General features: G+C 56.5%; 2 protein-coding genes across 3 annotated transcripts; one reads left to right on the forward strand and one right to left on the reverse strand.

Annotated features, from left to right (window-relative positions):
* The first annotated feature begins 483 nt into the window (after positions 1 to 483).
* PUSL1 (pseudouridine synthase like 1) lies at positions 484 to 3,595 on the forward strand. 2 transcript variants are annotated; one of them, XM_038537598.1, is made up of 9 exons: positions 486 to 687; positions 819 to 876; positions 994 to 1,181; positions 1,306 to 1,455; positions 1,545 to 1,715; positions 2,525 to 2,576; positions 2,667 to 2,829; positions 2,964 to 3,081; positions 3,287 to 3,595. In XM_038537598.1, the coding sequence occupies exons 1-8, from the start codon at positions 617 to 619 to the stop codon at positions 3,026 to 3,028; spliced, it is 918 nt and encodes a 305-aa protein (XP_038393526.1). In that variant the 5' UTR covers positions 486 to 616; the 3' UTR covers positions 3,029 to 3,081; positions 3,287 to 3,595. The 2 variants fall into 2 exon arrangements, with proteins under 2 accessions (XP_038393527.1, XP_038393526.1); XM_038537599.1 differs by lacking the exon at positions 2,667 to 2,829 and having other exon boundaries at positions 484 to 687.
* Positions 3,506 to 16,070, reverse strand: INTS11 (integrator complex subunit 11). Its single transcript, XM_038537597.1, is given in 18 exon segments — positions 3,506 to 3,844; positions 3,934 to 4,063; positions 4,139 to 4,281; positions 4,352 to 4,413; positions 4,496 to 4,603; positions 4,751 to 4,913; positions 4,994 to 5,083; positions 5,449 to 5,532; positions 5,813 to 6,002; positions 6,355 to 6,419; positions 6,886 to 7,024; positions 7,294 to 7,328; positions 7,412 to 7,510; positions 10,852 to 11,080; positions 12,738 to 12,760; positions 12,762 to 12,812; positions 13,287 to 13,384; positions 15,932 to 16,070. Coding segments are annotated over 18 exon segments (1,803 nt in total). The 5' UTR covers positions 15,960 to 16,070; the 3' UTR covers positions 3,506 to 3,778.
* Positions 16,071 to 16,160: the final 90 nt, after the last annotated feature.

The raw sequence follows: 16,160 nt of genomic DNA on the forward strand, positions 1-16,160 counted from the left end.
GGAGCGTCGCCATACGCCTCTTCCTGCGTCTCGGGCCGCGGCCACGCCTGGCTCTGGCCCGACGCCCCGTCGTCCGCCCCCTCGCTCCCAGGCCACTACGGGCCGCGACGGAGTCGGACCCAGACACAGTCGGCTGAACCCGGGGCGCTGGAAGGGCGCGGGACTGCTTGCTCCAGCAATGCGACCGCTGAGCAACTCGGGGCGTTTGCAAGAACCGCCGGCGCGGATCGTGGGGACGGAGCCACTCCAGGCCGGCGGGCGCGGGGGAACAGGAGCGAGGGTGGACGGAAGTGTGAAAGCCCACGGGAGCGCCTCCCGGGCGCCGCTGGCGGGATCCGGCCCACTCTCTCTCCAACGGCTCCGCAGTTTGCACCCGCTCCCTTAAGTCTGGCCCCGCCCCCCGCTCCCGCCCTCAGCCGTCGTGGGGCGGGTGAGTGCTGGACTGCCCAGGCGGGAGGAACGCTACGGCGCAGGCGCAGGGGCGGGGGCGTGGCCACGCTGCTTTTCTGGGCGCGCAGGCGCTCCGGGCACACGTGTGGTTCTGCTGAGTTTGGGGTGGCTCACCCCCAGCCTTCGCCCGGTCCCGCGGACCCGGAGCCTCTCCGCCGCTCCCGCCATGGGCCCGGCCTCAGGCTCGGTGACCGCGCGCTACCTCGTGTACTTCCAGTACTTGGGCACGGACTTTAAGTACGGCTCCGGTCCTCCCCGCGGCCCCGAGGTGGGGGGTGGGAGCCAGATTTAGGGCCCGACGCCGGGAGGACCGCGGGGGGGGGGGGGGTGGCCTCCCCCTGCTCACCTGCGCCCGCCTTCTCCTGCAGCGGGGTCGCGGCCGTCAGGGGCTCCCAGCGCGCAGTCGGCGTCCTCAACTACCTGGAGGTGAGTTCTGCCTGCCCGCCGCCCGCAGTGGAGAGGGAGAGACCCGGGGCAGGGACATGTGGGAGCCCCCGCGCCCTGGGGCTGCGGCCTTCACCCCAGGGAGCTCTGTACCCGCAGGAAGCTGCAAAGCGGCTGAATTCGGTGGTGCCTGTCAGGTTCACGATCTCCAGCCGCACAGATGCGGGGGTTCACGCGCTGAGCAACGCGGCCCATCTGGACGTCCAGCGCCGCTCAGGCCAGCCTCCTTTCTCCCCCGAAGTCCTGGCAGAGGCACTCAACGCCCACGTGAGGCACCCGGCCATCCGGTGAGCACCCGTCTGCTGTCTCCAGACTGGTCCAGGGTGGGTGGAGGCCCTAAGTCCGGAATCTCTTGGGGTCAGGACGGAACTTTGTGGGATCTCTGTGGAGTACCTAATCTTGCTCCCACAGTGTACTGCAAGCTTTCAGAGTACCCAGTGACTTCCATGCCCGCCATGCAGCCACATCCAGGACCTACCTGTACCGCCTGGTCACGGGCTGCCACCGGCCTGACCAGCTGTCTGTGTTTGAACGAAACCGATGCTGGCCACTGAGGGCAGAGTGAGTGTGGGGTGTGCGTGAGCCAGAGGGGGTTGCCAGGCCCACCTGGCTGGCTACTCCCTCCTGACCACTCATCTGGCTCCCCACAGCTGCTTGGATGTGGATGCCATGCAGGAGGCTGCCCAGCACCTCCTGGGGACACATGACTTCAGAGCCTTCCAGTCAGCTGGCAGCCCGACCACTAGCTCAGTGCGCACACTGCGCCGAGCCTCAGTGTCCCCTGACCCAGGCAGCCCCTTTGTCCTTGCCCAGGAGAAGAGGTAAGGAAGGGCACCCTGCACACAGGCCAGAGGCTGGGGGAGCTCGACTTAGCACCTTCCCTGGCAAGGGTAGTGCACCCCTCTGGGCCCCATCAGCCCTCCTGGGGAGATTAGCTAGTCAGTTGAGTGGCATGGCCCCAACAGCCATGAACCTGCAAGCTGCCCCACTCCCCCACCCCGCCTGGGTTCCTGCCATACTGGGGGCAGAAAACAGAAAATGCTCTTTCTCCAAGGTCTCTCTGCCCTGCCCGGTGCGGCACTCATTGGCTAGTAAATGGACCTTGGCAGCTGCTGTAAAGGCTTTGCTGAAAAAGAAGCACCAGGCCAGTGGTTCCGGCCCTACCTGGCAGGGGGTTGCTTCTCCGGTCCCTGGGGCCTCTGGTCCGACCTCAGCTGTTGACTTACAAAACTTCCCAGTCTGAGCCAGCACTGAAGTGGGGAGGGGCTTCTGCATGGTCAGCTGAAGATCCCTGGCCTGGGGCTTGGGTGTCTGGTAGATGAGCTGGCTGTGCTCGAAGCCTCCACTGCCCCAGAGCCCTGCCCCCAGACCTCCACCTCAGCATCACCTCCACCTGAGGGCCCTGTCCCCACTGCCAAGGCCCTCAGAAGGCTCTGCTGCCCCTCCCACTCCCGATGCCCCTCCCACCAGCTTCACTTGAGGGTAGAGTGGCCAGTGGGAACTGCTGCGTTGGAAGACAGGGGGAACCAGTCTTCCCCAGCCTCCCCCCACCCCCCTCCCCCACCCACGAGGTTGTGGCATGGACTCAGAGCTGCCCTGGCCCAGAGACCACATGTGCTCGTGTTTCTAGGTTGCATTTCTGGAACCTGGAGTTCGAGAGCCGGTCCTTCCTATACAGACAGGTGGGCTCTGCCCTGAGCCACCTGGACGGGGGTGGGAGTGGGGGTGCCCTGAGGGCTGGGCCCAATGGCAGTCTTGGCCTTGGGTTGCAGGTGCGGAGGATGACAGCTGTGCTGGTGGCTGTGGGGCTAGGGGCCTTGAGGCCTGCTCAGGTGAAGGTGATCCTGGAAAGCCGAGACCCCCTGGGTAGGCACCAGGCGCGTGTGGCCCCAGCCCATGGCTTATTCCTCAAGTCAGTGCTCTACGAGAACCTTGGTAAGAGTGGACTGCCTGCAGAGATGCCAAGTACACCTACTGACTGACCCCCCTCCCTCCTGAGCCTGGGTGCTTGACAGGGGAGGAGCTCTTGGTGACAGGACAGCTATAGCCCTTATCTGTCCTGCTGCCAGGTGGGAATCCAGCCTGTGTTCAGCAGGAAAGTCAGGGCCCTGGAGGCAGAGAAACCCCAGATTAACCAAAAAATCCAGTTGGAGACCAGCAGCCCACAAGCAGGAGACTTGGAGTAAGGTACCTCTTTTCCTGGGGCCCCACACCCAAGCTATATTCCTGACCTGGGCCTGGAATCAAGTTCTTAGTAGGGGAGGGTTGGAGAGGCAGGGGCTCTTTTCAGAGAGTAGGGGGGCCTGGAGAGGCAGGGGCTCTGCAGCCTGGAAGGAAGCTCCGCATCTACAGCCAGGCCCAGCCTCTGCAGAAAACCTTCTGTGCCCTACAGGGTTTACCACATGGAAGCCACAGAAAACCCCCAGAAGCCCCACTGAGGTCAGGGCAGCCAACACAGCCCAGCCACTGGACCCTGCCCAGCTCTGCAGGCATGTGGGCCTCCTGCCCCCCACTGGCCTGCACCTGCCCAAAGGCCCCACATGCCTGGGCACCTGCTATGGGTGGACTGAAGGAAAAAGGTTTGAGCATCAAGAAGGGAATATCCACACCGTCTTTGGTTCTGTTTTTACTGAAAATTAGTACCTCAGGTGCAGCCACCCATCTCAGGGGCTCAGGAACAGAAATAAAAGGTCATGAGGTCCCCAGAGTTCTTTCTTTCCTCAGCCAAAACCAGCCAGTTGGGCAGGCAGTGACACTTGTGGTCTTGTCCTCAAAGACAAGGCTGTAACCAGCCGTGGGCTCCCCATCCAGGGACACAGAATGAGGGCTGAGACACATGTGGCCCTGGAGGGGAAGCCCAAGTCCCTATGGTGACCAGCTGACCTTAGCTGCTGGCCTGGGGTAGGCCCTTCTTGAGCAGCGACGTGAGGTAACTTCCCAGCTCTTCGTCCTGGAGCCAGAGACAAGAGAAGGCGATCATCTTGTTCTCCCCAAGCAGCACACCTGGGCAGTCCCCACCCACCCTGACCTGCCACTTACCTGGTAGGTCCAGGAGACCAGCAGCACCTTGGTGCCTGGGTCCTCTGAGTGGGCAGCAGCCTGGATGAGGATGGACTCCACCGTCACAGACCCATCAGGAAGATGCTGCACACAGTGGTCCTTGAGGACACTGTGGGGAGGTGCAGTGAGACCCCACATTGTGCCCTCTGCCTGCCACCCCTAGGGCCAGGAGTGCAGTACCCACCTCTTCAGATGGCTATAGACACGCACGGCCATCTCCTGCTCCTTACGAGGGTCATGTAGGTGCACACGGCAGGTAAAGCGCAGCTGATGCTCAGCCAGGCCCAGTTCCTTGAGCGCCTGCTCTGAGGACACGAGCCGGAAGTTCTGTGGGGCAGGGGCAAGTCAGGGGGCATGGGGGCACCCCGTACCCCCACCCAGGCACACACATACTCACACTGTCCTTCATGATCAGAGTGCCATGTAGGAGCCGTGGCTTTTTGACATCAGGAAGCAATCCTGCAGAGAAAGGGACAGGGATGAGCGCTGTCCACCTGCTGTGCTGCTGCCCTGCCCCTGCCCACTGCCCTCCCTTGCATACCCTGTGCCATCTCCCGCTTCAGCAGCCCCAGTGAGATGCCCACAGGGATGCTGGGGCTTGTGGGCAGCGTCACCGTCTCACCATTGGCTGGCATGTAGCAGTTGACCCCTGGGCAAGAGAGAGGGGCAGAGAGCCTCAGTCCAGACCACCTGGCCCTGCCCACACTGAACCCATGGGTAGACCATGCCCACATTCCCTTTATCAGCCCAAGCCCACGCCCCCCCCCCACCCCCACCCCATGCCTGGGCTGCCTACGGAATTCCTGCTCAATCTTCTGCTTCAGGAACTCCATCTTCTTGGCTTCCCCATGTACGAGCAGCACACTCTCGGGCTCCGCCTGGCCCACCAGCTGCATGATGCCCTTGGCATCAGCATGGGCACTGAAGGACATGTACTCCACCTGCATCTTGACCTCCAACTGCAGCGTCACAGTGCATATAGGCCGTTAACCACGAGCAGCAGGCTGAGGGCTCCCCACCAACCCAAGTAGGGACTTACCACCTGCCGCCCCTCCATCTCCAGTTTGCGCTGCCCACTGAGGATCTTATGGCCCACAGTGCCCTGCACGCAGTAGCCAGGCATGATGACCTATGGGAAGGGAGAAATGGAGCTGCCAGCCACCCCCACTCCCACCTCAGGGGGGTCCTCCCTGCCCGGCAGAACCTGTACCCTTAATGGCACCTTTCCTGTGCCAGCAGCTCCCTATCACAGGCCCCACTGCAGACCCAAGCCCACCCAGGGCCTGAGAACCCATCAGCTCAGATGGCCAGAGGCTTTACTACCTGATGCAAATAGGCCAACATATAGCAGGAGTCGGCCTGGGTAAGACATGGCCCCAGCATACTGAGCCCTATTCTGACAACAGTGGTGTCTGCTAACCAAGCAGAGCTCCTGTCCTCACTAACCCCTTCCCCTACAGGCCCACATCTGATCCTGGGAGCCAGACCTCTTACCATGTTCTTCTCGTTCCCTGCCCACTTCCGAAAGATCTGCAGGGACTGGCCAGCGTGCAACATGCCTGGGGTGGCAAACACAACCTGCGGGGGTGTGTGCGACAATCAGGGCAGCAGTGCCCGCCTGTCATAGAACCAGTACTGGTCACAGGCCCTACCCTGACTTCCGTCCATCCCCCAGCACAGTGCACCCCATTCCCTAAGGGAGACCTATATGCAGGGACTCCTTGAATGTCCCAGGCACAGAGGAAGTGCATTATGTGGACAGCCAGCATTGGCCCAGGTGTCCAAGTCCGAGGCAGGTGTGACTATGTTACAAGAGACGCAGGAGAGCCATCCCCAGCCCTCCTGGCCAGAGCCTCACCATGGGACCTGGATTGTCAGCAAATGCTCGGTCAAAGGCCTTGATGTGCTTAAACTCAAACATGTTCCTCTGGACGAAGGTCTTACGGATCTTCTGGTTGGTCCAGGTTATGAAGAGCTTATAGTAGTGGTTGGCCTTCTCTGTCAGGCCCGTGGAGAAGTAAATGGGGGCCTTCAGGTTCATGCGTTCCCTGTGGGCAGTGCAGGGCCACAGTAGAGGAGGCTGCCATGGAATGACGGGCCCCTGTCACCCCCACACCACCAACCTGGGTTGTGCCCAGTGTAAGGAATGACTCCCTGATGCCCTCACCTCACCCTACAGTGGGTCAGATGATGGGAATACAGAGCATGTGGTTAGGGGGGCCTGGTGTGGGACAACATGACACCACAAGCCTCCTGGCTTGGGAAGGCACCCCTGCAGATGTCAGGCACCCTGACTCTACCTAATAGCTGCCAGCACTACAGCCTAAGCTCTGTACACCCTGCCTATGGCTAATGCCCACTCAGGCCAGAGGTCCCCGAAAACAATCTGGCTGCACCTACCAGAAGGTCTCCAGCAGGATGCAGAGCTCCTGAGCGCGGCCCAGGGCAAACACAGGGATCAGCACCTAAAGAGGGAGGACAAGGCTAGCTCATGCAGGAGCCCCAACCAAGCTGAACCCACATCTGATCACAGTGAGCAGACGCATGTTCCCTACGGCTGCCTGCTCAGGGAGCAGCTGCTATAAAGACTAGCCCTGCTGGTAGTTGATGGCCAGAGGCCCTATATGAGCCATAGGTAAGGCCCACACATTCTGCCCTTAAGTCCTGCTCCCAGCCACAATCTGTCCAGAAATGACCATGGTGGATACTCTGGCCAGCCTTATGCTGGGATCTGACATGAGGCCTGAATAAGCACTCCTCTAGTCCAGAGGAGTGTTTCCTACTAATGCTGAGCAAACTTTCCTCCCTGCATGCCCAGAACACACAGCACCCATCTCCTGACATGCCAGGGGTGGCTGAAGGACTGTGTAGCATGGTCAGGACAGGCACATAGCCCAGAGCCCTGCCTGACACCCTGCCAGCACCAGCTACCTTCCCGCCACGCTCCACAGCCTCGTGGACCTTCTTCAGAAAGTCTCGCTCCCGGCAGCGTTTGGAGTCCCGGATGGTGGTGGCATATGTAGATTCTGTGATGAGTAGGTTGGGGCGACATTTGTCAATCCAGGCGGCTCTGTAACAGAGGAGGGTATGGCCAGAGGTGGACAACCCACATGGCTGCAAAGCGAGAAGCAGCAAAACAGACCCCAGCCACAGCCTCCCTGGACCCTTTGGCAAAGCAGCACACTTCAGGGGAGACAGGAGGAAGAGCCTTTGCCATGCATAGGGGACACGTGGCAGAAACCAATGCACAGACAGCCCAGGCACCAAGCACATCCACAAGTATCACTGCACACTTGCGGGGGGGGGTCCCCACAGGAGGAAACAAACCTGTCTACTCACCCCAAATGCCGGTCTGGGGTCATATTATAATCACCCTGGCAAAGAATGTGGCAGTAAAGTGGGTGCCTCCTCCCCCTGGCCAAGCAGCACCCCCTGTGCCCCAAATGCTTCCACTGACCGTGTAGACCACAGACTCTGAGCCCACTTTAATCTGGAACATGGCTGCCCCCAGCACGTGGCCTGCATAGTAGGCTTTGATTTCAAGTTCATCGTCCACCTACAGAGGAGAGGGTTCAAGTCAGGTCTGCCAGCTATGCTGGTATGTGGTCAGTTGAAGAGGATGGCAGAGGGACCAGGAAGGTAGACACCAGGAAGGCAGAGGGCAGAAGAGGAAAACATGGTTCCAAGCCTTATCATTTCCTGTTTCTCACACATAATGCCCAATTCTCAACCAAAAGCAGCCAGACACAAGAAATAAGACAAGACCATGTAAAACAAGAGAAACAACTATCTAGAGAAGTAGATTCAGGGCTCCTACAATTTTCAGACAGAGTTTGAGAGGGCTGTGATCAAAATATTTGGAGAAATTCAAGACAGAATGTTGACCAAAAAAATGAGAAATTATTTTAAAAAGCAGAAATTCTAAACCAGAAACTGTAATAACCCCAGTAAAGAACTGAACAGATTAATTTAACAGCATGTTATATATAATCAAAGAGTATCAATACATAGAAAGGACTGCCTAGCACAAAGCACAGAACAATAAACATGTGAGGGAAGGTCTGGAGCAAGAAGGCCTAACATTCCTCAATCTGGGCCCTGGGTTGAGGACAATGGGCAGGTGTAACACTGGAAGAATATGACAAAAGACCCCAGGTCACAGATCCAAGAGGCTTCACCTCTGGTAGGCTCCAGGAGAAGAGAACATGCAGGGCCACCACAGCACATGCACCATAATCCAAAGAAAAAGGCATAATCCTACAAGCAGCCTAAGATTAAAGATTCTCTTCCAGGGCAGCCCAGGTGGCTCAGCGGTTTAGTGCCGCCTTCAGCCCAGGGTGTAATCCTGGAGCCCCAGGATCGAGTCCCACATCGGGCTTCCTGCATGGAGCCTGCTTCTCCCTCAGCCTGCGTCTCTGCCTCTCTCTCTCATGAATTAATAAATAAAATCTTTAAAAAAAAAAGATTCTCTTCCAAACAGTGAATAAGAAGACATATTCAAAGTACTGAGAGAAAGAAATTGCCAAACTATAATTCCACACAGAATGAAGAGTCCTTCAGGAATGAGAGTGAAGCAGACCCATGTGCAGACAAACAAAAGTGAATTCATTGCCAACAGATCCATACTGGCGTTCTTCAGGAGGAAAGTAAATTATCTCAAAAAGTGAAGAACAGGGTTCACCTGGGTGGCTCAATGGTTGAGCATCTGCCTTTGGCTCAGGGTGTAATAGGTCCTGGGATAGAGTCCTGCATTGGTCTCCTTGCAGGGAGCCTGCTTCTCTCTTCTTATGTCTCTGCCTCTCTGTGTCTCTCATGAATAAATAAAAATAAAATATTTGAGACTTCTGGATGGCTCAGCAGTTGAGTCTGCCTTCGGCTCAGGATGTGATCCTGGGATCCCAGGATCAAGTCCCACATAGAGCTCCCCGGATGGAGCTTGCTTCTCATTCTGCCTTTGTCTCTGCCTCTCTCTCTGTCTCTCTCATGAACAAATAAATAAAATCTTTAAAAATAAATAAAGGACGCCTGGATAGCTCAGCAGCTGAGTTGAAGGTGCTTCCCATGCAAGGGGAATTGTGCTAGAAGTAGGAGTTGAAGCCAAATAGCCAAATTCTGCCATCAGGAAGTGTGTCAGGGTCCAGCTGATCAAGAATGGCAAAAAATCACAGCTTGGTACTCAATGATGGCTGTTTGAATTTTATTGAGGAAAATGATGATGTTGTGGTTGCTGGATTTGGTCACAAAGGTCAAGCTGTTAGTGACATTCCTGGAGTTTGCTTTAAAATTGTTAAAATAGGGATCCCTGGGTGGCGCAGCGGTTTGGCGCCTGCCTTTGGCCCAGGGCGCGATCCTGGAGACCCAGGATCGAATCCCACATCAGGCTCCCGGTGCATGGAGCCTGCTTCTCCCTCTGCCTATGTCTCTGCCTCTCTCTCTCTCTCTCTCTGTGACTATCATAAATAAATAAAAATTAAAAAAAAAAAAAAAAAAAAAAAAAAAAAAAAAAAATAAAATTGTTAAAATAGGGATCCCTGGGTGGCTCGGTGGTTTAGCGCTGCCTTCAGCCCAGGGTGTGGTCCTGGAGTCCCGGGATCGAGTCCCATGTCAGGCTCCCTGCGTGGAGCCTGCTTCTCCCTCTGCCTGTGTCTCTGCCTCTTGCTCTCTCTGTGTCTCTCATGAATAAATAAATGAAATCTTAAGAAAAGAAAATAGTTAAAATAGCCAACATCTCTCTTTTGGCCTTATACAAAGGCAAAAAGCGAAAACCAAGATCCTACGTTCGATGGTGAAAACAGGACAGTAATAAATTTTCAGGGAACCCTTGGTGGCGCAGCGGTTTGGCGCCTGCCTTTGGCCCAGGGCGCGATCCTGGAGACCCAGGATCGAATCCCACGTCAGGCTCCCATTGCATGGAGCCTGCTTCTCCCTCTGCCTATGTCTCTGCCTCTCTCTCTCTCTCTCTCTCTCTGTGACTATCATAAATAAATAAAAATTTAAAAGTAAATAAATAAATTTTCACATGTCTAAAACAAAACAAAACAAAATTACATGACACTTAAAAGAGTATTTTGACACTTAAAATGTATTTGGGACGCCTGGGTGGCTCAGCGGTTGAGTGTCTGCCTTCAGCTCAGAGCGTGATCCTAGAGTCCCGGGATCAAGTCCCGCATCGGGCTCCCTGCATGGAGCCTGCTTCTCCCTCTGCCTATGTCTCTGCCTCTCTCTCTCTGTCTCTCATGAATAAATAAATAAATAATTTTTTTTAAAGAGCTACATTTAAACATGATGCGTAAAGCTGAAAGTAAAACAATAGAAAGACATACTATACAAAGAGCCAAAAGCAGGAAATCTGAGGATGGTATGATATTACCAGAGACACAGACTTTAAGATAAAAATCATTATTAAAGATAAACACACGTACTTCGTGTTGACAACAGGTTCAACCAGAAATGAAATAACTAAAAGTACACAGGTACCTAATAACAAGCAAAACCCACTGACCCTAAGAAGAAACAAACAAATCTATACTATAATCTTTGTGATAAATTTTACCCAATTTGATTGCATTTGCCTGCTTAAAACCCTTCACTTCCTCACTGACCCACACATAAGTTACTGAGACAAAAAACAAACTCCAGAGCCCAGTACTGGCTGCCTTTTGGGGTTTGCCCATCTCACTGTCCAGTCTCTGCCACCTGCTGCCCCTGGCGGACACACCCTCTCAGAAGCACTCAGGCAGAGCTGGGGAACAGCAGAGGTTCCACATGCTTGATGGGCGCTTGGCACACTGCCCTGTAAGCCTCTGAATCTGGGCTGGGACCCCATGTGCTTGCCCAGTGCTGCCTCCTGGTGGTCTCGCAATAGCAGAGTGAGATGGGGTCTGTTGGTACCCTGACCTGGACCGTCTGGTGGAGGTGGACAGCTACCACCTTCTTCATACAGTCTTTGATCATCTGGGAGGTGAAGAAGTTGGCCTCGCCCTTCTTGTCCACAGCAATCTTGCGGTAGTCCTCCAGCAGGATGGGGCAGATGGCCTGGGTGGGGTGGGTCATGTAGATGGGCCCGTCATAGCCCACCATCTCGCTGAAGTAGGGGAGTGCCCCACAGTGGTCCAGGTGGAAGTGGCTGGGGGTGCAACACAGGTCAGCCCAGGACCACTGCTCCCCAACCAAGCCTGCCCCCTCCACAGCCCCTCCACACCAGCAGAGACTCACAGCCATTCCATCCATTCATCCATTCATGTCCTGACTGCCTACTGTGTATCAGATGTTGTCCTAAGTACCACAGAATGAGGAATGAGCAAAATAGATAAAAACTACCATCTACCTGGAACTTACAGTCTAAGTGTCTGATGAAGTAGTAAGCAGTAAAGAGGTAATACTCGTATCAGATGGACACGTGTTCTATAGAGTAATAAGGAGGACGGGGCATCAGGACAGATACCATCTCTGGCAGATAGATGGGCAGGAAGACCCCATGGCATGTGAACCATGGCAGGAAGGCACTGGGGCAGAGGGAACAGAGTGCTGTGTGTCCACGAATGGAGCAGACCCGCTGCATTCAAGCCCATATCCAAGAGGAACCGAGACCACAAGAGCCTCAAAGCAGATGAGGACAGGGCTGCCTTGGGTCAGAGATCCTCTGGCTTGGAGATGCAGAGAGAAGACCAGCAAGAGGCTGTGTGGTCATCTGGCCACATGGAAAAGGTCAGGGTCTGAGAATGGGCTGGACCACACACACCGTGGACCATCTGGGTGGAGCGTGAGGAATTGGAGGAAAGCAGGAGCCCCATTCAGCCAGGCTGGGGAGGTCGACTGCCACCAGAGGGGCCTGACCCAAGTCTGGATGTCAGGGGCAGGGTGGATGGGAACATATGGGAAAGTCTGTGAGAATCGAGGACCAGCAGGAAGGGCATAGTCACTGCTGCCAAATGATGCTGAGAGGCTGAGTGAGGAGGCCTGAGAAGGAGCCTGGGGGAGATCTCACGAGAAACGGGCCATCCTGCAATGCGGCGGGGGGGTGAGGGGCCTCCCTACCATGGGCCTGTTGCCCTAACACAGCCTCATCTTCCTGGGGTACATGGAGCTCTCATTCATGACACTTGGGCACAGCCAATAGGCATGCATAGCACAGGATGCCCCCTAGCTCCACCGTGCTGACCAGAGCCCACCAAGGAGCAACTGTGAATACCTATGACCTCATGCACATACACAACCTCCAGGACGACCAGCCCTGGGGCGTGCCACATCAGTACCCTGGAACAAAACCTAGGCAGCTCTCCTGGGCTCTTAAGCGTCCTCAAGGTGGGGTTAGATGTGAGCCCACAGGGATCCCTGGGTGGCGCAGTGGTTTGGCGCCTGCCTTTGGCCCAGGGCGCGATCCTGGAGACCTGGGATCGAATCCCACGTCTGGCTCCCGGTGCATGGAGCCTGCTTCTCCCTCTGCCTGTGTCTCTGGCTCTGTCTCTCCTTCTCTCTCTCAAGAATAAATAAATAAAATCTTTAAAAATAAAAAAAGTTAAAAAAAAAAAAGATGTGAGCCCACAACACACAACACTACCACTAACAGCTGAAAGGTGCCCACCTGGGATCCCTGGGTGGCGCAGTGGTTTAGCGCCTGCCTTTGGCCCAGGGCGCGATCCTGGAGACCCGGGATCGAATCCCACGTCCGGCTCCCGGGGCATGGAGCCTGCTTCTCCCTCTGCCTATGTCTCTGCCTCTCTCTCTGTGACTATCATACATAAATAAAAAAATTAAAAAAAAAAAAAATGAAAGGTGCCCACCTGATGATCACACAGTCCAGGAAAGTCGGTCAGCCGGCCGTTGCGGGTGATGTAGGAGAAGTCAGGGAAGCGCCTCTGAGAAGCCAAGAGAAAGGGTCAGAGCACAGCATCCCTGGATCTGCCAGCATTCCAGAGAGCAGCCCCCAGGAGTGGGGAATGAGAGCGCAGGCTGAGCCTGGACACCAGCACCCCCACCCTTGTAGGCGACACCAGGATCACTGACTGCTCACAGCTCCAAGAACACAGGGAGGGGTCAAACTGCCAGAACCAGTAACCAAGCCCTGAGTGGGGAGTGCCAAGCTGCCCCACATGACCCTGCAAGGAGCCCAAGAGCCCCTGCTCCATACAGATCAACCTTTCCACACAAGGCACCCTATCTGTCAAGTGATAGTGGAGGGACTGCCGGGGAATGCAGTGACCCCAGACCCACCTGCCTCCTACTACTGCCCACCTGCCTAGACTTCCTACTCCACCATCAGAGCCTGACGCTCTGGAGCCTGGGGTCCTGCCGAGTGAGGTCCCTACAGGCCACCTTCCCTTGGGACTCACGTCATCATTGAAGCCCATGTGCATTCCACAGTCCAGCATGACATTCTTGCCAGCAATGGACACCAGGATGCAGCTTCGGCCCACATCCTGGCCAGCCCCTGAAAAGGAAGACGAGATTAGATGCTGCCACCCCCATGTCCCTTTCTCAACTGCTGCAAGTGATTGCCCCAGCCCCAAGATCAAGGCCTTACTACCTGCCTCATACCTCTACTGGGCACTCTGGGGCCCTGGCCCTGCAGAACCCTCAGTGTGCTGGACAAACCAGACCTCCATGGCTGCTGCACAGATGATGTGTGAGGCAAGAAGCATTGCCACTGCCACCCGTACACATAGTCCAGGGAAATGTGCAGGGCAGGGGCAAAGGCTACCAAGCAAGTTCTAGCTCACATGCCCTCCCCAATTCCACCTCCAGCCTCAGGCCCTGCCACTAACAACTAAATCAGATGGAAAAGCCCCGCACCTCGGGAGGCAGCAGCCCATCTACTGTGGCTGATCAGAACCTTCAAAGGCTAGGGACTGTGTAATAGGTGCTGGACTATGGTACTGGCACTTAATGGGGTTACATCGGTGCTCCACAGGGTGTCACCACCCCTCTTGAACACTCAATTGGGGTCGTATCTGAGCTGTGGGGCCCTCTCCCTCATGACCTACTCCCAGAAGGCATCAAGTACCTCCAGGCGATGTCACTGCAGAGGGGCACCTAAACGGTGTTTGCCCAGCTATGGGAAGCCACAGCCTCAGCTGTCCAGTGTACTGTAGTGTAGATGCCCCACTACCACACCCTCTCAGGGCACCCACAGCCCAGAATTTAACAGTCCTATCCATGTTCCTGACTTCAAGCCCTATTCATCTGCTCCAGCCCCAGGCACGAAACATCCATGCCACACCTCTAGCCATCCGTTACCTCCTCTGGGGTCTGGAGGCCCAAGAAGAAAGGGACACAGCCTTGCAGGACCTGATGACAGCAAATGACTATCTTTCCATCCTGATCCTACAAGCCTCCCTCTGCCAGCCATCTGAACCTTCTGTGAGCACCACACACATCATGGTGGCCCAGAACGGCTGGTCCTTTAGAAGCTTCAATCCCCCGTGACAACAGTAGGTGACTCCAACCAAGAGCTTTGTCTGTGTGCCTCAGGAAGCCCAGCCATAGGTAGTGGCCTGGAGGGCTCTCGTAGGCCTGCTCCTGCCCCACCAGGACACCAGGGTCTCAGCTGTATGCTCCCTGCTGTGCCTTTAACCCTTAAGCTGTGCCCAGCACAGGGGCCCTCCAGACATTGGAAGTGGGGGAAGGAGAGGGCTCCCCCTCTTTACAGAAGTCATGGGATCAGCCCATGGGCTCACTGGCTCTTAGCATGGGGCCAGGGATGGTTTCCCAGACTCTAGAGTTCAGCTCTTAGGTACTAGCCCCTGCTCCCAACAGGACAACCATCCCAGGGAGCAAGGACAGTGGCCCAAACTGGGCAGGGGATGTGAGGGAGTCTAGGACACACAAAAGGAGGCAAGACTCAGGAGCAAAGAAAGGTGACACCATGTCCACAGGAGTTTATGTTTCAGAGGAAGGAGACAATGGCCATGTAGATAAGACACAGCACTGAGCCCATCAGGTTGAGTTTAGACCCTGAAGAATATGACACAGAAGGTTCCAGAACCAGAACCAGGCAAGTAAGTCCACCTTAAAATGACTTCTGAGCAGGGTGGAGAGGGAAAGAGGGGAGATGGGAGGGGTATCTGTACAAAGGCTGTGTGGTTGGAGTGACCCAAGACTGTCTGTATCTGGTCCATGTGCCCAGGGAGCCCATGAGGCTGTGCTTTGCTGCTGCTGTGGCCCTGGGAGCACATTAGGTGCAGGTTGGGGTAACAAGCAGTAGAAAGGCAGAACGGCTCAAAGTGATGGTGAGAAAGAGGCCACATCCTGAAGGGGCAGGTTGGAGAGCACAACCGGAGGAGACCCTGGAGAGGTGCCAGAGGCAGGGGCATGGGGGGGTGTGCTCTAACCCGGTAGGAAGGAAGGGGTGTTCTCCCGCTCAGCGTCCACACGAGGGGATGCTATTTTGGGAAAGAGCTCATACCATGAGAAAGAAAATAGAGCTGCGGGGAACCGCACACGAAGCCCGGCCAGTTCTGGAAGAGCACGGAGTGCCAGGGCGGGGAGGGCGCCCAGAGACCTCTAAAGCGCGGGCCACCAAAGCGTAAAAAGGTAACCCCAGTTGTTCCTGGGACCCTGGATTCTCAGTGATCCTCCTCCTCCGCAACGTTCTGCGCTTTTTGGGCTTTTAAAAGTGCGCGCGTGTATCTTTTACAAAATGGAAAGCCTCTTTTAAAAATAAAAACAACAAAGAGCGTTGCAGAGATGAAGTGAGACAAGGCTGAAGTGAGAGCGGACGGCTGGACGGGGCGAGCGGGAAGCTGCGGGCAGCGGAGGCACAGTCCCCGCGGCCCGGTGCCAGCGCAGCGACCACGCAGGCCCTGCGGCTGTGCCGGGGCGTCGGAGGGTGGACCCCAGGAGAGGTCGCCCGGTCCCGGACCCACCCTCCTTTCACCGGGAGGAGCGCGGAGGGCGTAGCAGAGCCGCGGGCAGGGACCCGACCCACAGCCGCCCCCGGGAGGGGAGCCCGGCCCGGCCCTCCGCGGCCCACACTCACCCAGGGGAGTGACCCTAATCTCTGGCATGCTGCCGGCCGCGCTCCCGAGCCCTCACTAGCCGGCCGAACCACCGCGGCCCACCACACCCCCAACCGAACCCCAGGCGCGCCAGACGCGGCCCGCGGCGACGTACCGCGCAGGCGCAGCCCCAACGGGGCCAGCTTCCGGTGCGTCCGCCGGAAACGCCGGGCCGTGCGCCGAGCCTGCGGATTGGGCAACGAGCCACCA

This window comes from Canis lupus, chromosome 5 (assembly GCF_011100685.1).
Source record: "Canis lupus familiaris isolate Mischka breed German Shepherd chromosome 5, alternate assembly UU_Cfam_GSD_1.0, whole genome shotgun sequence".
In the NCBI taxonomy this organism is placed as follows: Eukaryota; Metazoa; Chordata; class Mammalia; order Carnivora; family Canidae; genus Canis; species Canis lupus.